General features: G+C 47.6%; 6 protein-coding genes across 6 annotated transcripts; 5 read left to right on the top strand and 1 right to left on the bottom strand.

Annotated features, from left to right (window-relative positions):
• Positions 1-39: 39 nt before the first annotated feature.
• On the bottom strand, positions 40-1,925 carry E1B28_012852 (uncharacterized protein). Its single transcript, XM_043158008.1, has 8 exons — positions 1,770-1,925; positions 1,691-1,713; positions 1,603-1,626; positions 1,443-1,548; positions 955-1,390; positions 743-899; positions 500-679; positions 40-436 (listed from the first exon to the last, which is right to left on the bottom strand). The coding sequence occupies exons 1-8, from the start codon at positions 1,807-1,809 to the stop codon at positions 248-250; spliced, it is 1,155 nt and encodes a 384-aa protein (XP_043005378.1). The 5' UTR covers positions 1,810-1,925; the 3' UTR covers positions 40-247.
• Positions 1,926-2,909: 984 nt separating this feature from the next.
• On the top strand, positions 2,910-4,663 carry E1B28_012851 (uncharacterized protein; the record flags this gene model as incomplete). The annotated part of the gene is made up of 2 exons (XM_043158007.1): positions 2,910-2,965; positions 3,017-4,663. The coding sequence occupies exon 2, from the start codon at positions 3,023-3,025 to the stop codon at positions 4,661-4,663; it is 1,641 nt and encodes a 546-aa protein (XP_043005377.1). The 5' UTR covers positions 2,910-2,965; positions 3,017-3,022.
• Positions 4,664-6,543: 1,880 nt separating this feature from the next.
• Positions 6,544-9,053, top strand: E1B28_012850 (uncharacterized protein; the record flags this gene model as incomplete). The annotated part of the gene is made up of 14 exons (XM_043158006.1): positions 6,544-6,757; positions 6,819-7,009; positions 7,065-7,129; positions 7,187-7,199; positions 7,256-7,283; positions 7,347-7,429; positions 7,481-7,546; positions 7,604-7,876; positions 7,934-8,061; positions 8,118-8,223; positions 8,283-8,334; positions 8,394-8,644; positions 8,709-8,746; positions 8,808-9,053. The coding sequence occupies exons 1-14, from the start codon at positions 6,603-6,605 to the stop codon at positions 9,051-9,053; spliced, it is 1,695 nt and encodes a 564-aa protein (XP_043005376.1). The 5' UTR covers positions 6,544-6,602.
• A 2,167-nt stretch (positions 9,054-11,220) lies between these two features.
• Positions 11,221-11,589, top strand: E1B28_012849 (uncharacterized protein; the record flags this gene model as incomplete). The annotated part of the gene is made up of 2 exons (XM_043158005.1): positions 11,221-11,348; positions 11,403-11,589. 2 exons carry the CDS (start codon positions 11,221-11,223, stop codon positions 11,587-11,589), a joined length of 315 nt encoding a protein of 104 aa, XP_043005375.1.
• Positions 11,590-11,926: 337 nt separating this feature from the next.
• On the top strand, positions 11,927-12,661 carry E1B28_012848 (uncharacterized protein; the record flags this gene model as incomplete). Its single annotated transcript, XM_043158004.1, has 6 exons — positions 11,927-12,002; positions 12,068-12,094; positions 12,154-12,229; positions 12,293-12,322; positions 12,379-12,415; positions 12,485-12,661. The coding sequence occupies 6 exons, from the start codon at positions 11,927-11,929 to the stop codon at positions 12,659-12,661; spliced, it is 423 nt and encodes a 140-aa protein (XP_043005374.1).
• A 1,964-nt stretch (positions 12,662-14,625) lies between these two features.
• Positions 14,626-15,067, top strand: E1B28_012847 (uncharacterized protein; the record flags this gene model as incomplete). The annotated part of the gene is made up of 2 exons (XM_043158003.1): positions 14,626-14,780; positions 14,833-15,067. 2 exons carry the CDS (start codon positions 14,626-14,628, stop codon positions 15,065-15,067), a joined length of 390 nt encoding a protein of 129 aa, XP_043005373.1.
• Between the last annotated feature and the right edge of the window lie 49 nt (positions 15,068-15,116).

Raw genomic sequence — 15,116 nt, 5'->3', positions numbered from 1 at the left:
TGGTTGACCAGGTGCTGCAATAAAGAGAAGGATATGTGTTCTCCCATTGTTCTCAAATATCCAGCAACACTACAGTAATCATCATATGAGTGGTGTTTTTCCAATGTCATGCAACAAAAATACATCCTTGTTTAGATAGGCTACGATATTAGCTGGGCGATATGTTGATGTTCTACAAGACAGATATCAATTAGTCGTAAATCGATACAGCCATTGTCCTCGAGATGGAATCGAAACAGAGCATCATTCAATCAACAGGATCCGCTTTCATCTCCTCCTCTAAAGGAGTCGTATCCGCAAGAGTACTACTCTCTTCATCCATATCCAACAACGACCTGTCCAATCTATGCTTGGCCAGAACGATATTCTCGGCCAGTAGACTGACGCCTTCTTGCGTTAGGAAATCCTGTAGGATGAGTGGTCGGGGTTTGAAGATCTGTAACGTCGTGATTAGGTTGGATTCAGTTGGGAGGAACCGCACGGGGAAGAAAAAACGCACCGCAAGTTGTTCCTGACTCAGCACTTGCCCATTCGAAAGATTCGCTCGCATGTACTCTCGCACCGGTATCATAGCTGCATTTCGACTGAGCTCTTTCAAATCTGAACCTGAAAGCCCGTCGGTTATTTGAGCGAGCATGTCCAAGGGGAAGACAGGTGATAATGAGGTGTCTTTGAGCATCTGCAAAGCGACGAATGAAACAAATGAGATTCAGCAACCGCTAAAATAAAGGTGGAGACGAACGAGAGAGAGGATCTTTAGGCGTTGTTCGTAATCTGGTAATTGGACTGCAAATCTTTTGGGTAGTCTTCTAAAGATGGCCGAGTCGATATCCTTTGGCCGATTAGTGGCACCGAGAACGAGTATACGGTCCGCAGAGGAAGTTAAGCCATCCCAAAGACTAGAAAAGGGCGTTGAGCGTCGTAGGTAAAAATGAGACTCAATAGAGGACGTACGTCATGAACTCAGCTTTCATCATCGCTGTCGCTTCATGGTCACCCGAGGACCTCTCCCTCAGAAACGAATCAATCTCATCAATGAAGATGATACACGGCTGCGTCTTTCTTGCCAGACTGAAGAGCCCGGCAACAAGTTTGTTTGATTCACCAAACCACTTGTTTGTAAGAACCGAAGCTGCGATATTGATAAACGTTGCTCCTGATTCTTTAGCGAGGGCTTTTGCAAGCATGGTCTTTCCGCAACCTGGAGGTCCGTAGAGTAACACGCCTTTGGGTGCTCCGATGAGAGTGGATGATTGGGAAAAGAGGGTGGGGTAGAGGAGGGGGTATATGATGGATTCTTGTAGGGAAGATATTATGGAGTCAAGGCCTCCAATGTCTGAGAATCTAATTGGTATGTCGTCTGGATGGATGACTTCGTTTGCGACCGTTGCTGAACTGAAGTATGAGACGATTTTAGAAAAACTGGCAGGGTGGAAACGTACCCTCGTATTCGTCCAACTTCAAATCTTTGTGCCCTAACCGCTTCAAGGCTTCCAACTGCTTCGCTTTGACTTCAGTCGATTTCCCTGTGGTGACATCTAGCATCCACTTATGCCATGGTCAGAAATTTGCCAGCACCAACGAGCGTGACTATGTACTCACTCGGACTGCGTAATAGACAGCTGCCTTGCAACGCCACCCGGTCAGTAAACTCAACCTCGATAACGGGTTGATAGGTTCATATACACACTTGAGATGCGAGGAAAATGGCAACTGCGGAGGTTTTTGATTAGTATGAGTTTCAGAGCCTGTTTGGGATCGGAGCACACCGTCAAAGACCATTCGTTTGGTGTTTGCTGAAACTGCCATTTTCCGGTGAGGCCGTCTATGATTTTCCTGTACGGGGAGAAATGGAAGGGCGGAAGCAGAGCGGAGGCTTGACTCTGACTGTCAGTGTGAAGGCGGAGAAAAAGATGGAATCCTACACGTGATTCCTGTACATGTGTCAGTAGATAAGATCAGATAATTTCCAACCTTAACAACAATGTACATGTCGATCTCTAGTGCGTTACAGAATCTTTATACAACTATTTGCGCTCAACCAATCATAGCTGCCGCCTTGCAAGATGCTTGGAACACTGGCCGAACGAAATGATGAATGTTCTGTCTTCGGAACAGGTTCTGGTTCCTTCGACGGGTTCATATTCACATTACCGCGTTATTCTGCTACCGCTCATGCTGTCGGCCAGTTCTCCAGCTTGGAGCAGCTGCCATTGAGCAGAACCCTCGAATTCCGGTTGCTCTTTTGAAAGAACCATCTTGTACGTACTTAACCCACGGAACGACCCTTTGAGGATTTACGCGAGGTCCGGAACCTTCCATATCTTCTGATCGTTCTCTTGCCCGTCATTCGTCACTTGAGCCTTGCCGAGGATCCGATACCTGTGTACCGAATCGTCCCAACCCTTCCGCATCTTCAGGCTAGTATGAACGTACTGAACACTTGCTTCCCGGTTTTATAGACCCAATTTTTTTTTAATCTGGCGCTGACATCGCCTTTTTACCCCCAAGGTTCATTCCAATTTCCGACTCCCGAGATCATGGGACGGCTGTTCTGAGCAATATGCAGCAGCGGCCGGGATTGAGATATCACCGAAAAGCACACCTGAATACGACTACATATCTCTATGAATTGACCAATGGTCCGATTAAGGTACTCGAAACAAGGTGAGTTCTTACTTCTCTGTGAGAGGGTTTGAAATTTCAGGCTTGTAGTTTCAATTATAATTCCTGTTTTTTACATATTGTTAGGAAATATTTGCCGTTGCGGCCGTACCTTTAATTACCCGATACCGCGGATCAAGCGAGGGCAACGAGGAAATCAGCTTTCTTATTACGCAAACCAGACAGCCGCCAACTCATTTACGAGCATGAAAAGGGCCTACGCCTGGCGCTACCAACGTTTCTATCTTAAACTTCGACGTTGCCCCCAATTTCCTTCAACGGCCTCTTCGAAGTGAAACTCGTAAGTTCTACTTTTTTGTCAACAGCTACGGCGTCATCCAACTTTCTATAGAAAATTATGCTGAGTTGTCATTCTGATGATGTACCCACGCCTCGGATGACGTTTTTTGATAGGGAGTGTCTCGTGAAACAGACTCCTTCCTTTCCCTCACTTTCCATCCATCTACGGTCCAATGTCGTACCACACCTATCTTCTCCAGTTGCAGATGCTCAACATACACTCCAGCACAATGCACGAGAGATTGAGCATCTTCGAGCTGCCATTCACGCCTTGGAAGCCGAGCAGGCCACCATCGCGCGTTACGTCGCCGAGTCACAATCATTGTTAACGCCCATTCGAAAACTCCCTGTAGAGATTCTGGGAGAGATTTTTGCCATACACTGCGCACGGGGAACGGGGAACATTGTAGGAGAGCGACCGTACTATCCCGCATTGCGTGTCTCTCAAGTATGTTATTTCTGGAGGCAGGTTATGTTGTCACGGACGGAATTGTGGGCCAAGTTGGAGGTGCGATTGGATCAGATGACGAAGGGATCTTTGGAGCTGTTGAAGTTGTTCTTGGAACATTCAAAGGCCTCGCCTTTGACTTTACGGGTGACGAGTGGCTATTGGAACTCTTCGGTGGACAGCCACTCGACATTGCCTTGGAATGCGCTGCAGCTTCTCCTCGAAAACGCACATAGGTGGTTCTCAGCCACGCTTAGACTCGACTACCAGCTCTTTTTAAGGGCCTCTTCAAAGGTGGCTCAGGCTTTAGAACAGCAGGATGTCAAACATAACTCCGAAACTTCTTCAATTCATTCCCCTTTCTCTAGGCTCGAGCACTTGGATATCTCTTGGTTTGACTGTAGGATTTCCTCCGTCTACAGTGACAGACCGGCGATACGATTGTTCGAGAATGCTTCCTCTTTACGGTCGCTGACCATACCCCATTATGACGACTGTTTCGTATTCCCTCTTTCTAACGTCCACACATTCAAATTGACGAATGTGCATCGAAATCCTACTTCCATCCTACCTCAATGCACAAATTTGACGAAATTGTCGATTCTGAATTTCGCGATTCGAGATTCTGGCCTAGTGGCCTCGCGTCCGCAAGTTTCCAATATCACTCATCTAGATATCCAATTATCTAGCTATTTCGAGACACTGACGCTCAAGAATCTGTTCGATCATCTGGAGTTGCCTTGTTTGACGTCTCTCACGGTTTCAGAGCCGTTTCATAGATATGTCAACCGACGGACGTGGTCCCAAGAAGCCTTTGTATCTCTTCAATCCAGGTCGGGATTCCAGCTGCAGAAGCTCGGCATTATGGAGGTTCCGATTACAGGCGAGGATTTGGTGGAAGTCTTGACATTGAATCCGTTCCTTAGGGAGCTTACGTTCTTTGAATGGCATTTGCGTAGTGCGACGAAGAAGCTTCTGGAGGCTCTCGTTTCGTCGTCATCTACCGCGGAAACGGTGGTCCCGGGGCTTAAGCATCTTAGGGTAAGGTCAGATGAGGCTTTGGTGGATATTGGGCGTGTGGTGGAGTCACGGTTGCTTTCGAGTTCGGGGCCTCTTGAAGAGGTTCTTCTGTTTGGTGGGCAGATAGGATGCATGGATTTAAATGTCATTTGTGCGCATGGGACAAGGATAGTGGTAAGGCATGAGCCGACGCTTTCGGAACGCGTGTATCAGCCCCGTCGAAAGGGCTGAAGACTGCGGCCTGCCTTCTTTTTCACGCTACGAGAATCGTTATGGTATAGAGTGTAATAAGTATGTTCGAGAAAAGTAAAATCTGCTACCCTACCTCCTTGTAGAACGTGCCTTCATCATCATCGTTCCTGTAGAGTGCAGGATCGTGGCAGGTGCTTTTCTCTTCCTTCTCTTTCTCTCCGTTATCAGAGCTCTCGAACTGTTGAAATTACTCGCGATCATGTCCCCCATGTTTTAAAACTCTTGCTTTAAAGCCTAAACCATGTATTTCAAACACTTCAGTGGGTCCTTGTAGGTGCATGATCGCATTGAACGTCACACATCAGTGTGTGAACTACCGTGACCATCGTAGCGTCACATCTGAGATGCTGTCACTTCTCTTGTTCCTTCGGCTCTCCACTCAATGACCAGCTTTCCTAGAGAGCTCAGAACCTCAATTGAAACTCAAACCGTTGGCAGACATTGCTTTTGGTTGTGTAAATCCCATAACCGCACTAAATCCAAGTTGAAGGTGATAGGCAAGATAAATTTAAATTGTCCATGTGGCCTTAGTAACGACTCCGTTTGAATCGCTTCAGGTTTCCAACGTTTTCTCTACCGGTTTATTTTACGCTTGACTGAGAGTTGTACTGGAGGCTCTGACCGCCCGAATTAACTCGACCGTGCACGATGCCCTTCAATCAGAATCAAACGTTCACGGTTCAGAACATAAATATGGTGATGTCGTATAGCAATATCAATGGCTGTTCTGTGTGTTGTACGAGGTGAGTCAACCCGACGAGCCTTCTACATAAGATCTCAACTCCACTCCGGTGTTCCGTCTCATAACAGGAAAATTTTCACCTAGTTTCGGTACCAGTGCAGTCATCTCTGTCAATTACGCCTGTCAACAACTTGTCACTCTTCCATGATGACCTCGAGAAGCTCAAACACGGGAAAACCAATACCGTAGACTTATTTCGGATCGTTTCTAGAGGGAACCCGTCAAAACTTTAAAATGGCTGTTGATTGGCTCGATAGGAGGATTTGCGGTTGGCGCAAGGTTGGCGCGGAGGGTACATGATTCAACCAGCGAAGTCAAGTAAGCCCTTTACCAGGCTGTTATATCATTAAGCACTTTGGCTGAACGTCGTTCATCCCGCACTAACCTGGTGGGCCTTCAACGACTAATGCAGTAGCTTTGATTGGTGGGAGATTTCTACGGGTGCATCAAAATCGAGCGCCTATCACGCGCACCTCGAGGAACAACACGGTCACAGTTCACTCACCTCTCCAGCATTCCGCTTCTTCACCTGAGTTACCCTGCCTCGGAGGCTTCAGTTTTTGGTTTGGTTATGGTTAGAGCCGTTCCGAATTCTCGAGGACTTGCGGTTCCAGGTTTAGTCCAGAACCCGTTCTGACATGCGGCTCAGAAGCAGAGCTGGATCAAATGGATCAAATGGAACTCGCATGGTTCGAACCCAAACTTCCACATAGCATCACCGGTTCCTTGCGTCGTCCTCCGTTCTTTCCTCAAGTTGTCCACCAAACGACGGAGCTCACCTCACCTTATGCACAGCCGCATGCCACCTGCGTGCTGGCTAGAATCACAAGGAAGTTGAAGCTGTTGTGACCGCGGAACTAGGAAGTCATGAGGTTCTATCGCACGCTTTTGTTTCCATCTTTTGCCCACATCTTCTCAATACCGAGTACTATCAGATACATTGCTGAGCTTCTCAGTCCATGGGGAAAATACGGCAGTTTCCAGAAAGAGCGGCACCAAAGTTTGTTTGCAATTTATCACCAAGATGTTCGTGATGGTCAAAATTCTCGATGACACACGGCTGCCAAAACCGGATACTAGAAACCGCATGGTACGACAACACACTTCCCCTTATAAGTTGCGAGAGGAATTCCCAGAATACTTGGAGAGCGTTGCTTCCCTTCCTAGCCTCCGGTCATGCATCTCGGGTTGTGGGCTGTCGCCTTACAGGCATCCATCGTTCTCGCGGCTCCTCTTGCGGGGCCAACGGTCGAGCTTGACTCCGCTACGGTCACTGGCACATCATCCGGAAGAGCCTCCAGCTTCTTAGGGATACCTTTTGCCAAACCACCGTGAGCTCGTCGCTCCTGTTGTCACGGTTTTTCCTTTATCTCTCATAACTACTGTTCTCAGGACCGGGGACAGGCGATTCCGTCTTCCTGAATCAATCGACCCATATTCGACTTCCTTCAGCGCGACTTCTATGGGTCCAGCCTGTCCTCAGCAATCAGTGAAACTGCCTATTCTCACTGGACTCCCTGCCGATGCCGTCAATTTCGTCGTAAACTCGATTTATCAAGTTGTTTTCCCAGACGACGAAGACTGTAAGGACACTCAGTCGTTCCCTGAACACATTTTCACCCGCTTGACGTTTTGCAGGCCTAACTATCAATATCATCAAACCTGCCGATGCAACTCCCACCTCGGATCTTCCGGTTGTTGCGGTACGCTTATTCTTGCTGCTTCCTTGGTGCTGTTGAGTTGATGTTCACTTGTTTCAGTGGATATTTGGTGGTAAGTGACTTCTGCACTGCTTCTTTTCACCAGCGTTCTCTAAGTTTTGAATACAGGTGGATTTGAGCTGGGATCTCCTCAGATGTGCGCCTGTTCAGCTCATTCGCTCTATATCCCCCTCTAAAACAGTCCTGATTTCAAATTCAGGTATGATGGCACGGGCATTGTGGAGCGTTCGATTTCACTCGGTCAACCGGTCATCTATGTCTCAATGAATTACCGGGTTACTGGTAAGTCCCGGTCGGTCGCGGTGTGCAGAATGTTGAACCCAACACCCCCAGGTTTCGGCTTCTTGGCTGGTAAGGAGGTAAAGGCAGCAGGAGTCGGTAATTTAGGGCTCCAGGATCGTAAGTTGTTCCCGCCTTATGTCAACTTCAACACCGTACTTACTTCTACCTTAACAGAGCGTGAGGCACTCAGATGGATACAAAAGTACATTGGCGCTTTTGGTGGTGATCCCACGAAGGTTACCATGTGGGTGCAATATAATGCGCTTGATTTTATCCGTTCAGCTGACTGGAATTGGCTTATTTCAAGTTGGGGTGAATCTGCGGGAGCCATCTCCGTCTCCCTTCAAATGCTTGCTGATGGAGGAGATACCAAGGGACTCTTCCGCGCTGCCTTTATGCAATCGGGTTCCCCCATTCCAGTTGGAGATATCGCAAACGGCCAAAAGTGTATGATTCTTTTTCCGCTGGCATGAGGACTGAATAGTTTTAACCATCTGTTCATAGACTACGATGCAATTGTTCAGGAGACCGGATGCACAGGGTCTTCAGACACACTCGCATGCTTACGGACAGTCCCATACGCGAAACTTAAGGCTGCCATTGACGATTCTCCCGGAATTTTCTCCTACCAGGTAATCATTTCTCTTTCCAAAGTTCCTTTCCCAATTTGAACGTGTTCCTCATTTAGTCATTGAATTTGGCATGGCTACCTCGAGCGGATGGTGTTTTCCTTACCGACAATCCGCAGAGGCTGGTTCAACAAGGAAAGGTTGCCAAAATTCCCATTGTGAGCGGTGAGTTTTGTAGATGCGCCCTTCTACTGTTTTTCCATTTGCGATCCATCATATGGCAGGTGATTGTGATGATGAAGGGACCCTCTTCTCCCTCTCGACCCTTAATGTGACGTACGTATTTCATTCTTCCCTGCACTGAGTGCGTGATTCGAAGTAACCTTCCCTCCTAGAACTGAGAGCCAAATTCGCACATACGTGAAGACGGAATTCCTTTCAACCATTCAGGACGCCGATCTGGATATCCTGTTGAAGGCATACCCACAGGACCTCGTTCAGGGCTCACCTTACGACACGGGATTTTTGGACGCTTTAAGTCTCCAGTTCAAGCGATTCGCGTCCTTCCAGGGTGATGCGGTGTTCCAAGCACCTAGAAGATTCTTTTTAAATAATCTCAGCGGAAAACAAAAGATGTGGTCGTTCTGTGAGTCGTATTTTACCGTGGAAATGATACTAGGCTCCGGAGGACTGACTTGTTATAACCACAGTGAGCAAGCGAGGCAAAGCCTTGCCGTTCTTGGGTGCTGTGGGATCAGTTTATCTTTGCTTTCTGTGTACTGTTCCTTAATTTCGTATTACTTCTACAGGCTCACGGAACCGACATACTCAACATATACGGTGGAGGCGAGCTGGCAGACTACCTTATCCGTTTCGCTACCAACTTGGACCCTAATGGTCCTGGATCGGCCTCGTGGCCAGAGTACACTACAGCGTCTCCGTCTCTTTTGACGCTTGTTGACAACCTCCTTTTCCCGATACAAATCACGCAAGACACGTATAGGAAGGGTGCGATGGATGCTGTTACAAAGATTACCCTGGAAAACCCAGTGTAACTTTAGACTGATTTAAATTCCGATTGTCAGTCGTTGATATACCGATATTTCTCCCTTTTAGTCCACACTACCACTGTGGTTCCGTTCGTTTCTGGTATCCTTATATGAATTGATACCCTCTTCTTACAGCTGTATCTCCAATGATTCCGTGTATGTCGTTGTGCCTCCGACTGTACATTAGTTGGGATAGGAATAACAACAATTTTATCCCATTGGGATGAGGATCTTAATGTCATTCATGCGCACGGGTCAAGGGTAGTGGTAAGGCATAAGCCGATGTTCTCGGAACGCGTGTATCAGCCCGGACGGGCTGAAGACTGCGGCCTGCCTTTTTTTCACGCTGTAAGAATTGTTCATGATTTAGGAACGTTATTGTAGTACTGCTGTTTGACAATAAATTTGTTTCGAACCACTCGATTGTTAGACGCGTCTTCACCAGTGGCTTCCAGCTGGTTGTAGGTCCTTGTAGGTACAAGATCGTACTCGGGTAGACGCGAAAATCGGCGATTTCGGCGATATAAACCGAAAACGCGCGGTGAATTGCCGGTGGCTACACCAATTGCCGGATATCCGCGTCGACAAAGTCGTGAGAACCTTGAACCATATCGGTTTCGCCGCGCCTGCTCCGCCCCCAATTTTGCTCTTTTTCGCCTCTCCACGTCTCCTCTACTCGCTGTAACGAGTCTCCGGTTCAAGAAATGCACCTTCAGATGAATCTAACAACAATGGCTCAGAAATTGAGGCAGGAGAGATGGGGAAACAAACCATAAATCCATTTTGTGTCGTACGTTCTGCCTTCAACTTCTCTAAATCCTCAAGCCCTGATGGACTATTCAGGTCGCGCCAATGAGCACTGGAATTTTCTATCCGCTATGGATCAAACCATCATTGTTGCTTGTGGGTCCACTTAGGCGGCCGTCGAATCCACAAAACAAGGCTGAAGTCATTTTGCAGCCTAGTACGCCGCCGTTGGAAATGAACTGAAGCAACTCCAAAAAACAAGTTGGATAGAGACCAGCTATATGTTGACTGTCACCGCTTCTCAGTGCGTTGTCTTGTTTCTTTTTCTTCAAGCTGTAACACACCCAACTCATGGATATTGAAAACAACACAGACCTCTGTACGGAAATCTAAGTGACATCTTTGGAAGAAAAACATGATTGCTATTCGCATACTGTGTGTTTGGAATCGGATCTCTTTTGTGCGGTCTATCACATGTCGTAGATCAATGAGTTGACCGGCAACTCCGGCAAGCACAAACACAAGTATTGGAATATTCCGGTTATTTCTCTCCTACTTTCTTACTCAGCTACTTACTCATCTTCCTCAGAACACAGTATATACAAGAACATTCTAGATACATGGACTACTAGTATATAAACCAGATGTAAAGCCTACACAAAATATAGAGTTCTTTCCATATTTTCACAATATCACAAACTATGGATCCACTCGTGTTATCTCGAGCGCTTGCTGGGATGGTCTGCTTATGTGTGTTCTCTAGTAGTGATGTGCGGGCTCGGGCTTGGCCTGAAGCCCGGGCTTGGGCTCGGCTTGAGAGGGCTTGGGCCTGTAAATTCTCAAGCCCGAGCCCTGAGCCCAAGCTCCGGGCACTAAGCCCATGGCTTGGGCCTGGGCCCAGGCTTACTGTACAAATTTTTAAAAGAAGTATGGCTGTAAAAATATCAAATTTTTAGTACATTCTATGAACCCAGAGCCACCTTCCTTTGTGTCTGTTGAACTTAGTGCCAGAATTTGGCAAAGAAAGCCGTTTGGAAGTAATCGGCAACAGTGGGGCCAGCAGCGGCATATATTTACGGCAAATTTATGGTCATGTGAATTATTTATATTAAATTCAGAGCCGGCCATTAATACTTCGGTGTAATGGACCATTTTGGTAACCTGCCAGTCCCGAAAAAGATGTACATTGATTACATATTAGAAGCCCGGGCTCAGGCCCAAGGCTTGGGCTTTCCAAACTGCAAGCCCGAGCCTTGAGCCCTTCAAAGCCTTATCCCGGGCTCGGCTCGGCTTGCAAAGCCCAGGGCTCGGCTTGGGCCGGCCTAGGGCCTGAGCCCGAGCCCGCACAACACTATTCTCTAGCCTTTCTCGAGGCGTTCCGTTCGTTTACTCAAAAGCGTTTCGTGCTAGCATCACAACCATAATCATGTCCGATGTCGTTGCTCTCCGGTCGAGGGGAACCTGGCAAGGCGTTTTGAACATTATTTTCTCCACGGGTTCGATGATCGTTGCGCCCTTGGGAGGGTATTTAGCAGATACAATCGGTTGGAGATGGTACTTGTTCCATTTTCCACCCACTTAACGCTCAAACTAAGGGTTCAACACCAGGGCATTCATCATGCAGTTCCCAGCTATCATCCTAGCCTTCATCGCTGCCCTCCTTGCTCTCCACCTACCCCCACATCCAACATCAGATTTAAAATCCAAACTCAAACGAATAGATTCGGAGGCGCTCTCTCCCTCATCGTCTTCATCTTCTTTTTCCTCTACGGTCTCGAACGTGGCGGGAACGTAGGATGGAATGACCGTTACACCCTCGGAGCTTTAGTATCGTTCCTAGGGTATGGAATCACTGAAATGTCATTCGCCAGAGAACCTTCGCGCCAAAGAGGATAATCCTCAACCGAAACTTAATCGCAAGCTACCTCGCCAAATTTTTTGGTACCGCGAGTCAGATTGGTGTCTTCTTCCAAATTTCGCTGTATGTTCAAGCCGCATTCGAGTTTTCTGCCGCAGGTGCTGGATCTGTGCTCTTACCTGAGATCTTGGGAGGTGTTCTGGGGAGTGTGATTGGGGGTTTGGTGATTCAGAGTACGGGAAGGTATTGGTTAGTCACTGTTGTGGCGTTTGGAATGCATGTTTTGGGTATTTGTGTGGTCACGTTGGGATCTGGAGTTGTGGGTAGTTCCATTATTGGTATTTGTGTTGGTAAGGGTTGTCCCTTTTTGGAGTTGCTTTTTTGGGTTGTTACTTATGGATTGTCTTTTTTGTAGGACTTGGGATAGCTGGATTTGGGAGTGGTTCGTGGAATTTCTGTTTCTCTGTTTCTCTTACTTGGACTGAACCCGACCTGCTTTAGGTGGAGGAACGACGACCAGTCTTGTTGCTTTGATTTCAAATGCAGGAAAGGAAGATCAAGCCATAAGCTACTGCAGGTTTGTCATCATGTTTGAAGCAACCCCTCCCCCCTCCACAATTTTCTCATTCTTCTCCAACAGTCTCCTACCTCTTCCGATCGTTGGGATATTGTCGGTCTGTCCGTCGGGAGCACCGTTCTTCAGGATACACTCCGGAAATTGCTTAGAAGAAGGCTGGTAGGAGGTGAAGTGGAAGTGGATGAGGTGTGTACATACGGATTACGGGTTCCGGGTTACGCTTTCTGAATCCTCTGACCACCCCCACCGAGACAGGTTGTACGAAAAGTACGCGAATCGCTAGAATACCTCGGGAATTTAGACTCAGAAACGCGGGAGGTGGTGAAGCGGTCGTATGAAGATGCGATACAGAACACGATGTGGGTGTCTTTGGGACTTGCGGGGTGTGCGTTACTGTGCTCGGTGTTTAGTAAGGAGAAGAGGTTGAAGTAGATATAGATAGTGGGGAGGGGGCATAGGATGTCCTCGGAGCGCCCATTTCTTCATTCACCGTCCTCTTGGGCACCGAGGCAGCGTTACGGACGAGGAGATCCTCACCTACGCCGCATCGGAGAAAAAGGACTCTTAAACAATCACACCTTAGGCGGGGTTCTGACGCAAGCGGTTTGGATGACTTCATGGTTGAAGGAAGTGGGAATGGACGTGGACAGGCCTGTCAATTTATACGGCGACAACGAAGGTTCCCAAAGCCTCACGGAACACTCGAAACACCATGGCTTGGTCAAACACATTGACTTGTGCCACCACCACATCCGAGAGAAAGTCGCAAACAAGCAGGTAGCGCTCGTCGATATCGATACTGGGCAGGACGTGGCGGACATTTTTACGAAAGCGCTCGGTGGACCTCAGCATCGCAAGTTCATTGCATTATTAGGTTTGGACGGTACGAAGTAGGGGTGTTGAGATAGTACATCGTTCCGTATCGCAACGCTTAGCGTTTTATCTTTATTTCACCTTTTACTTCTGTTTTAGCTTGCAGGATCTTACGCACAGCCTGTTTGAATCGCTTAGGTCTTCACTATATAGTTGTCTTTTCTGTTATCTCGGGCAGTGTACTCAAAGGCTTTGACTGCCGCTATGAAATCGACCATGCATGCTGTGCTTCAAGCCTTCAGGATAAAATCATAACACACGGCCACGATGGTGTCGTAGTTGTTGCGTTGCAGAGCATTCGGTTGTTCTATGTATCTGTACGAGGTGAGTTGTCTTTGTTAAAGTGAGCCCTCCACATATGTTCTCAACTCCACTCTAAGCTCCGTAACAGGCGGAAATTTTACTTAGCTGTGACGGTATCAGCATTCCCGGCGTGGATTTGTGTTGAGTCTGGACCTCTGTCGATTGCGTCTTCTAATAATTTGAATTTGTCCGAGCTCTTCCAACTGCGGCGTCAAGAAGTTCGAACACGGTAACCACTCTACGGAAACTGATGACATTGATATTAGGTTATTTTTTAGTTGAAACGCAACCTGTCAAAAACGGTTGGGAAGTGCGTTGATTGACTCGAGCATTTACGGCGTCTACAATTGGCGCAGAGAGTATACTAGCGAAGCTACATAAGCAAGCTCCATACCGGGCTGTTATTTTGATGATCACTTTGACTGAACATCGCTCATCCAGCAGTAAGTACTAGTATTTTGGTTGTCCTTGTTCGCAACGACTAATGAGCTGTTTGCAGCTGTTTTGTGGGAGATTATTCAAACTGAGCGCCTATTACGCGTAAGCGTAAGGAACAACCACACGGGTCACCACTCAACTACCCAGCATTGTGCTTCTTGACCTGAGTTACCCTACCTCGGACGCTTCAGTTCTGGCTTGGTTTTCGGTTTAGAGCTGTTCCTAATTCTCGAGGACTTGCGGTTCGAGGTTTAGTCCAGAATTCGCATGGTTCGAACCCAAACTTCCACATAACATCACCGGTACCTCCGTTCAAATTCTTTCCTCGATCTGTCCACCAAATGACGAAGTTCACCTCGCCTTCTGCATAGCCTCCCCATGCTACCTGTGTGCTGGCTAAGATCACAAGGAAGTTGACACTGTTGTGACCGTGGAAGTAGGAGGTCATGAGGTACTACGCAGCAAAGTTCAAGTTAATCGCACGCTTTTTGTTTCCATCTTTTGCCCACATCTGTTCAATGTCGAGTACCATCAGATACACCGCTGAGCTTCTCAGTACATAGGGCGAATACGGCGCTTTCCAGATTTAGAGCGGCACCAAACTTTGTTGCAATTTATCACCAAGATGATACGTTCGTGATGGTCAAAATTCTCGATGACACAAGGCTGCCAAAACCGGATACTGGAAACCGCATGGTACGACAACACATTTCCCCTTATAAGTTGCGAGATGGATTCCCAGAATACTTGGAGAGCGTTGGTTCCCTTCCTAGCTTTTGGCCATGCGTCTCGGGTTGTGGGCTGTCGCCTTACAGGTATCCATCGTCCTCGCAGTTCCTCTTGCAGGGCCAACGGTCAAGCTTGACTCCGCTACGGTCACTGGCACATCATCCGGAAGAGTCTCAAGTTTCTTAGGGATTCCTTTCGCCAAACCACCGTGGGCTCGTCGTTCCTGTTGTGTCCCTATTTCTCATTACCATCATTTTTAGGATTGGGGACAGACGATTCCGTCTTCCTGAATCAATCGACCCATATTCGACTTCCTTCAGTGCGATTTCTATGGGTCCAGCCTGTCCTCAACAATCAATGAAACTGCCTATTCTCACCGGACTCCCCGCTGATGCGGTCAATTTTGTCGTGAACTCGATTGTTCAAGCCGTTGTCCCAGACGATGAAGATTGTACGGACATTGGGTTCCTTGAACAGATATTCTCACCCGCTTAATGTCCAATGACGTTTTGCAGGTCTGACTATCAATATCATCAAACCTGCC

The sequence above is a fragment of the Marasmius oreades genome, chromosome 8, assembly GCF_018924745.1.
Source record: "Marasmius oreades isolate 03SP1 chromosome 8, whole genome shotgun sequence".
Lineage (NCBI taxonomy): Eukaryota > Fungi > Basidiomycota > Agaricomycetes > Agaricales > Marasmiaceae > Marasmius > Marasmius oreades.
This window is presented reverse-complemented; position numbering and strand designations above follow the sequence as displayed.

Bases quoted from the DNA above. Each gene is read 5' to 3' on its own strand.
- E1B28_012852 (XM_043158008.1), bottom strand. From the start codon at position 1,809: ATGGCAGTTTCAGCAAACACCAAACGAATGGTCTTTGACG. The intron at 1,714-1,769 runs GTGTGCTCCGAT...AAACCTCCGCAG, and splicing joins CAAACGAATGGTCTTTGACG to TTGCCATTTTCCTCGCATCT. The intron at 1,627-1,690 runs GTGTGTATATGA...TGGCGTTGCAAG, and splicing joins CCATTTTCCTCGCATCTCAA to GCAGCTGTCTATTACGCAGT.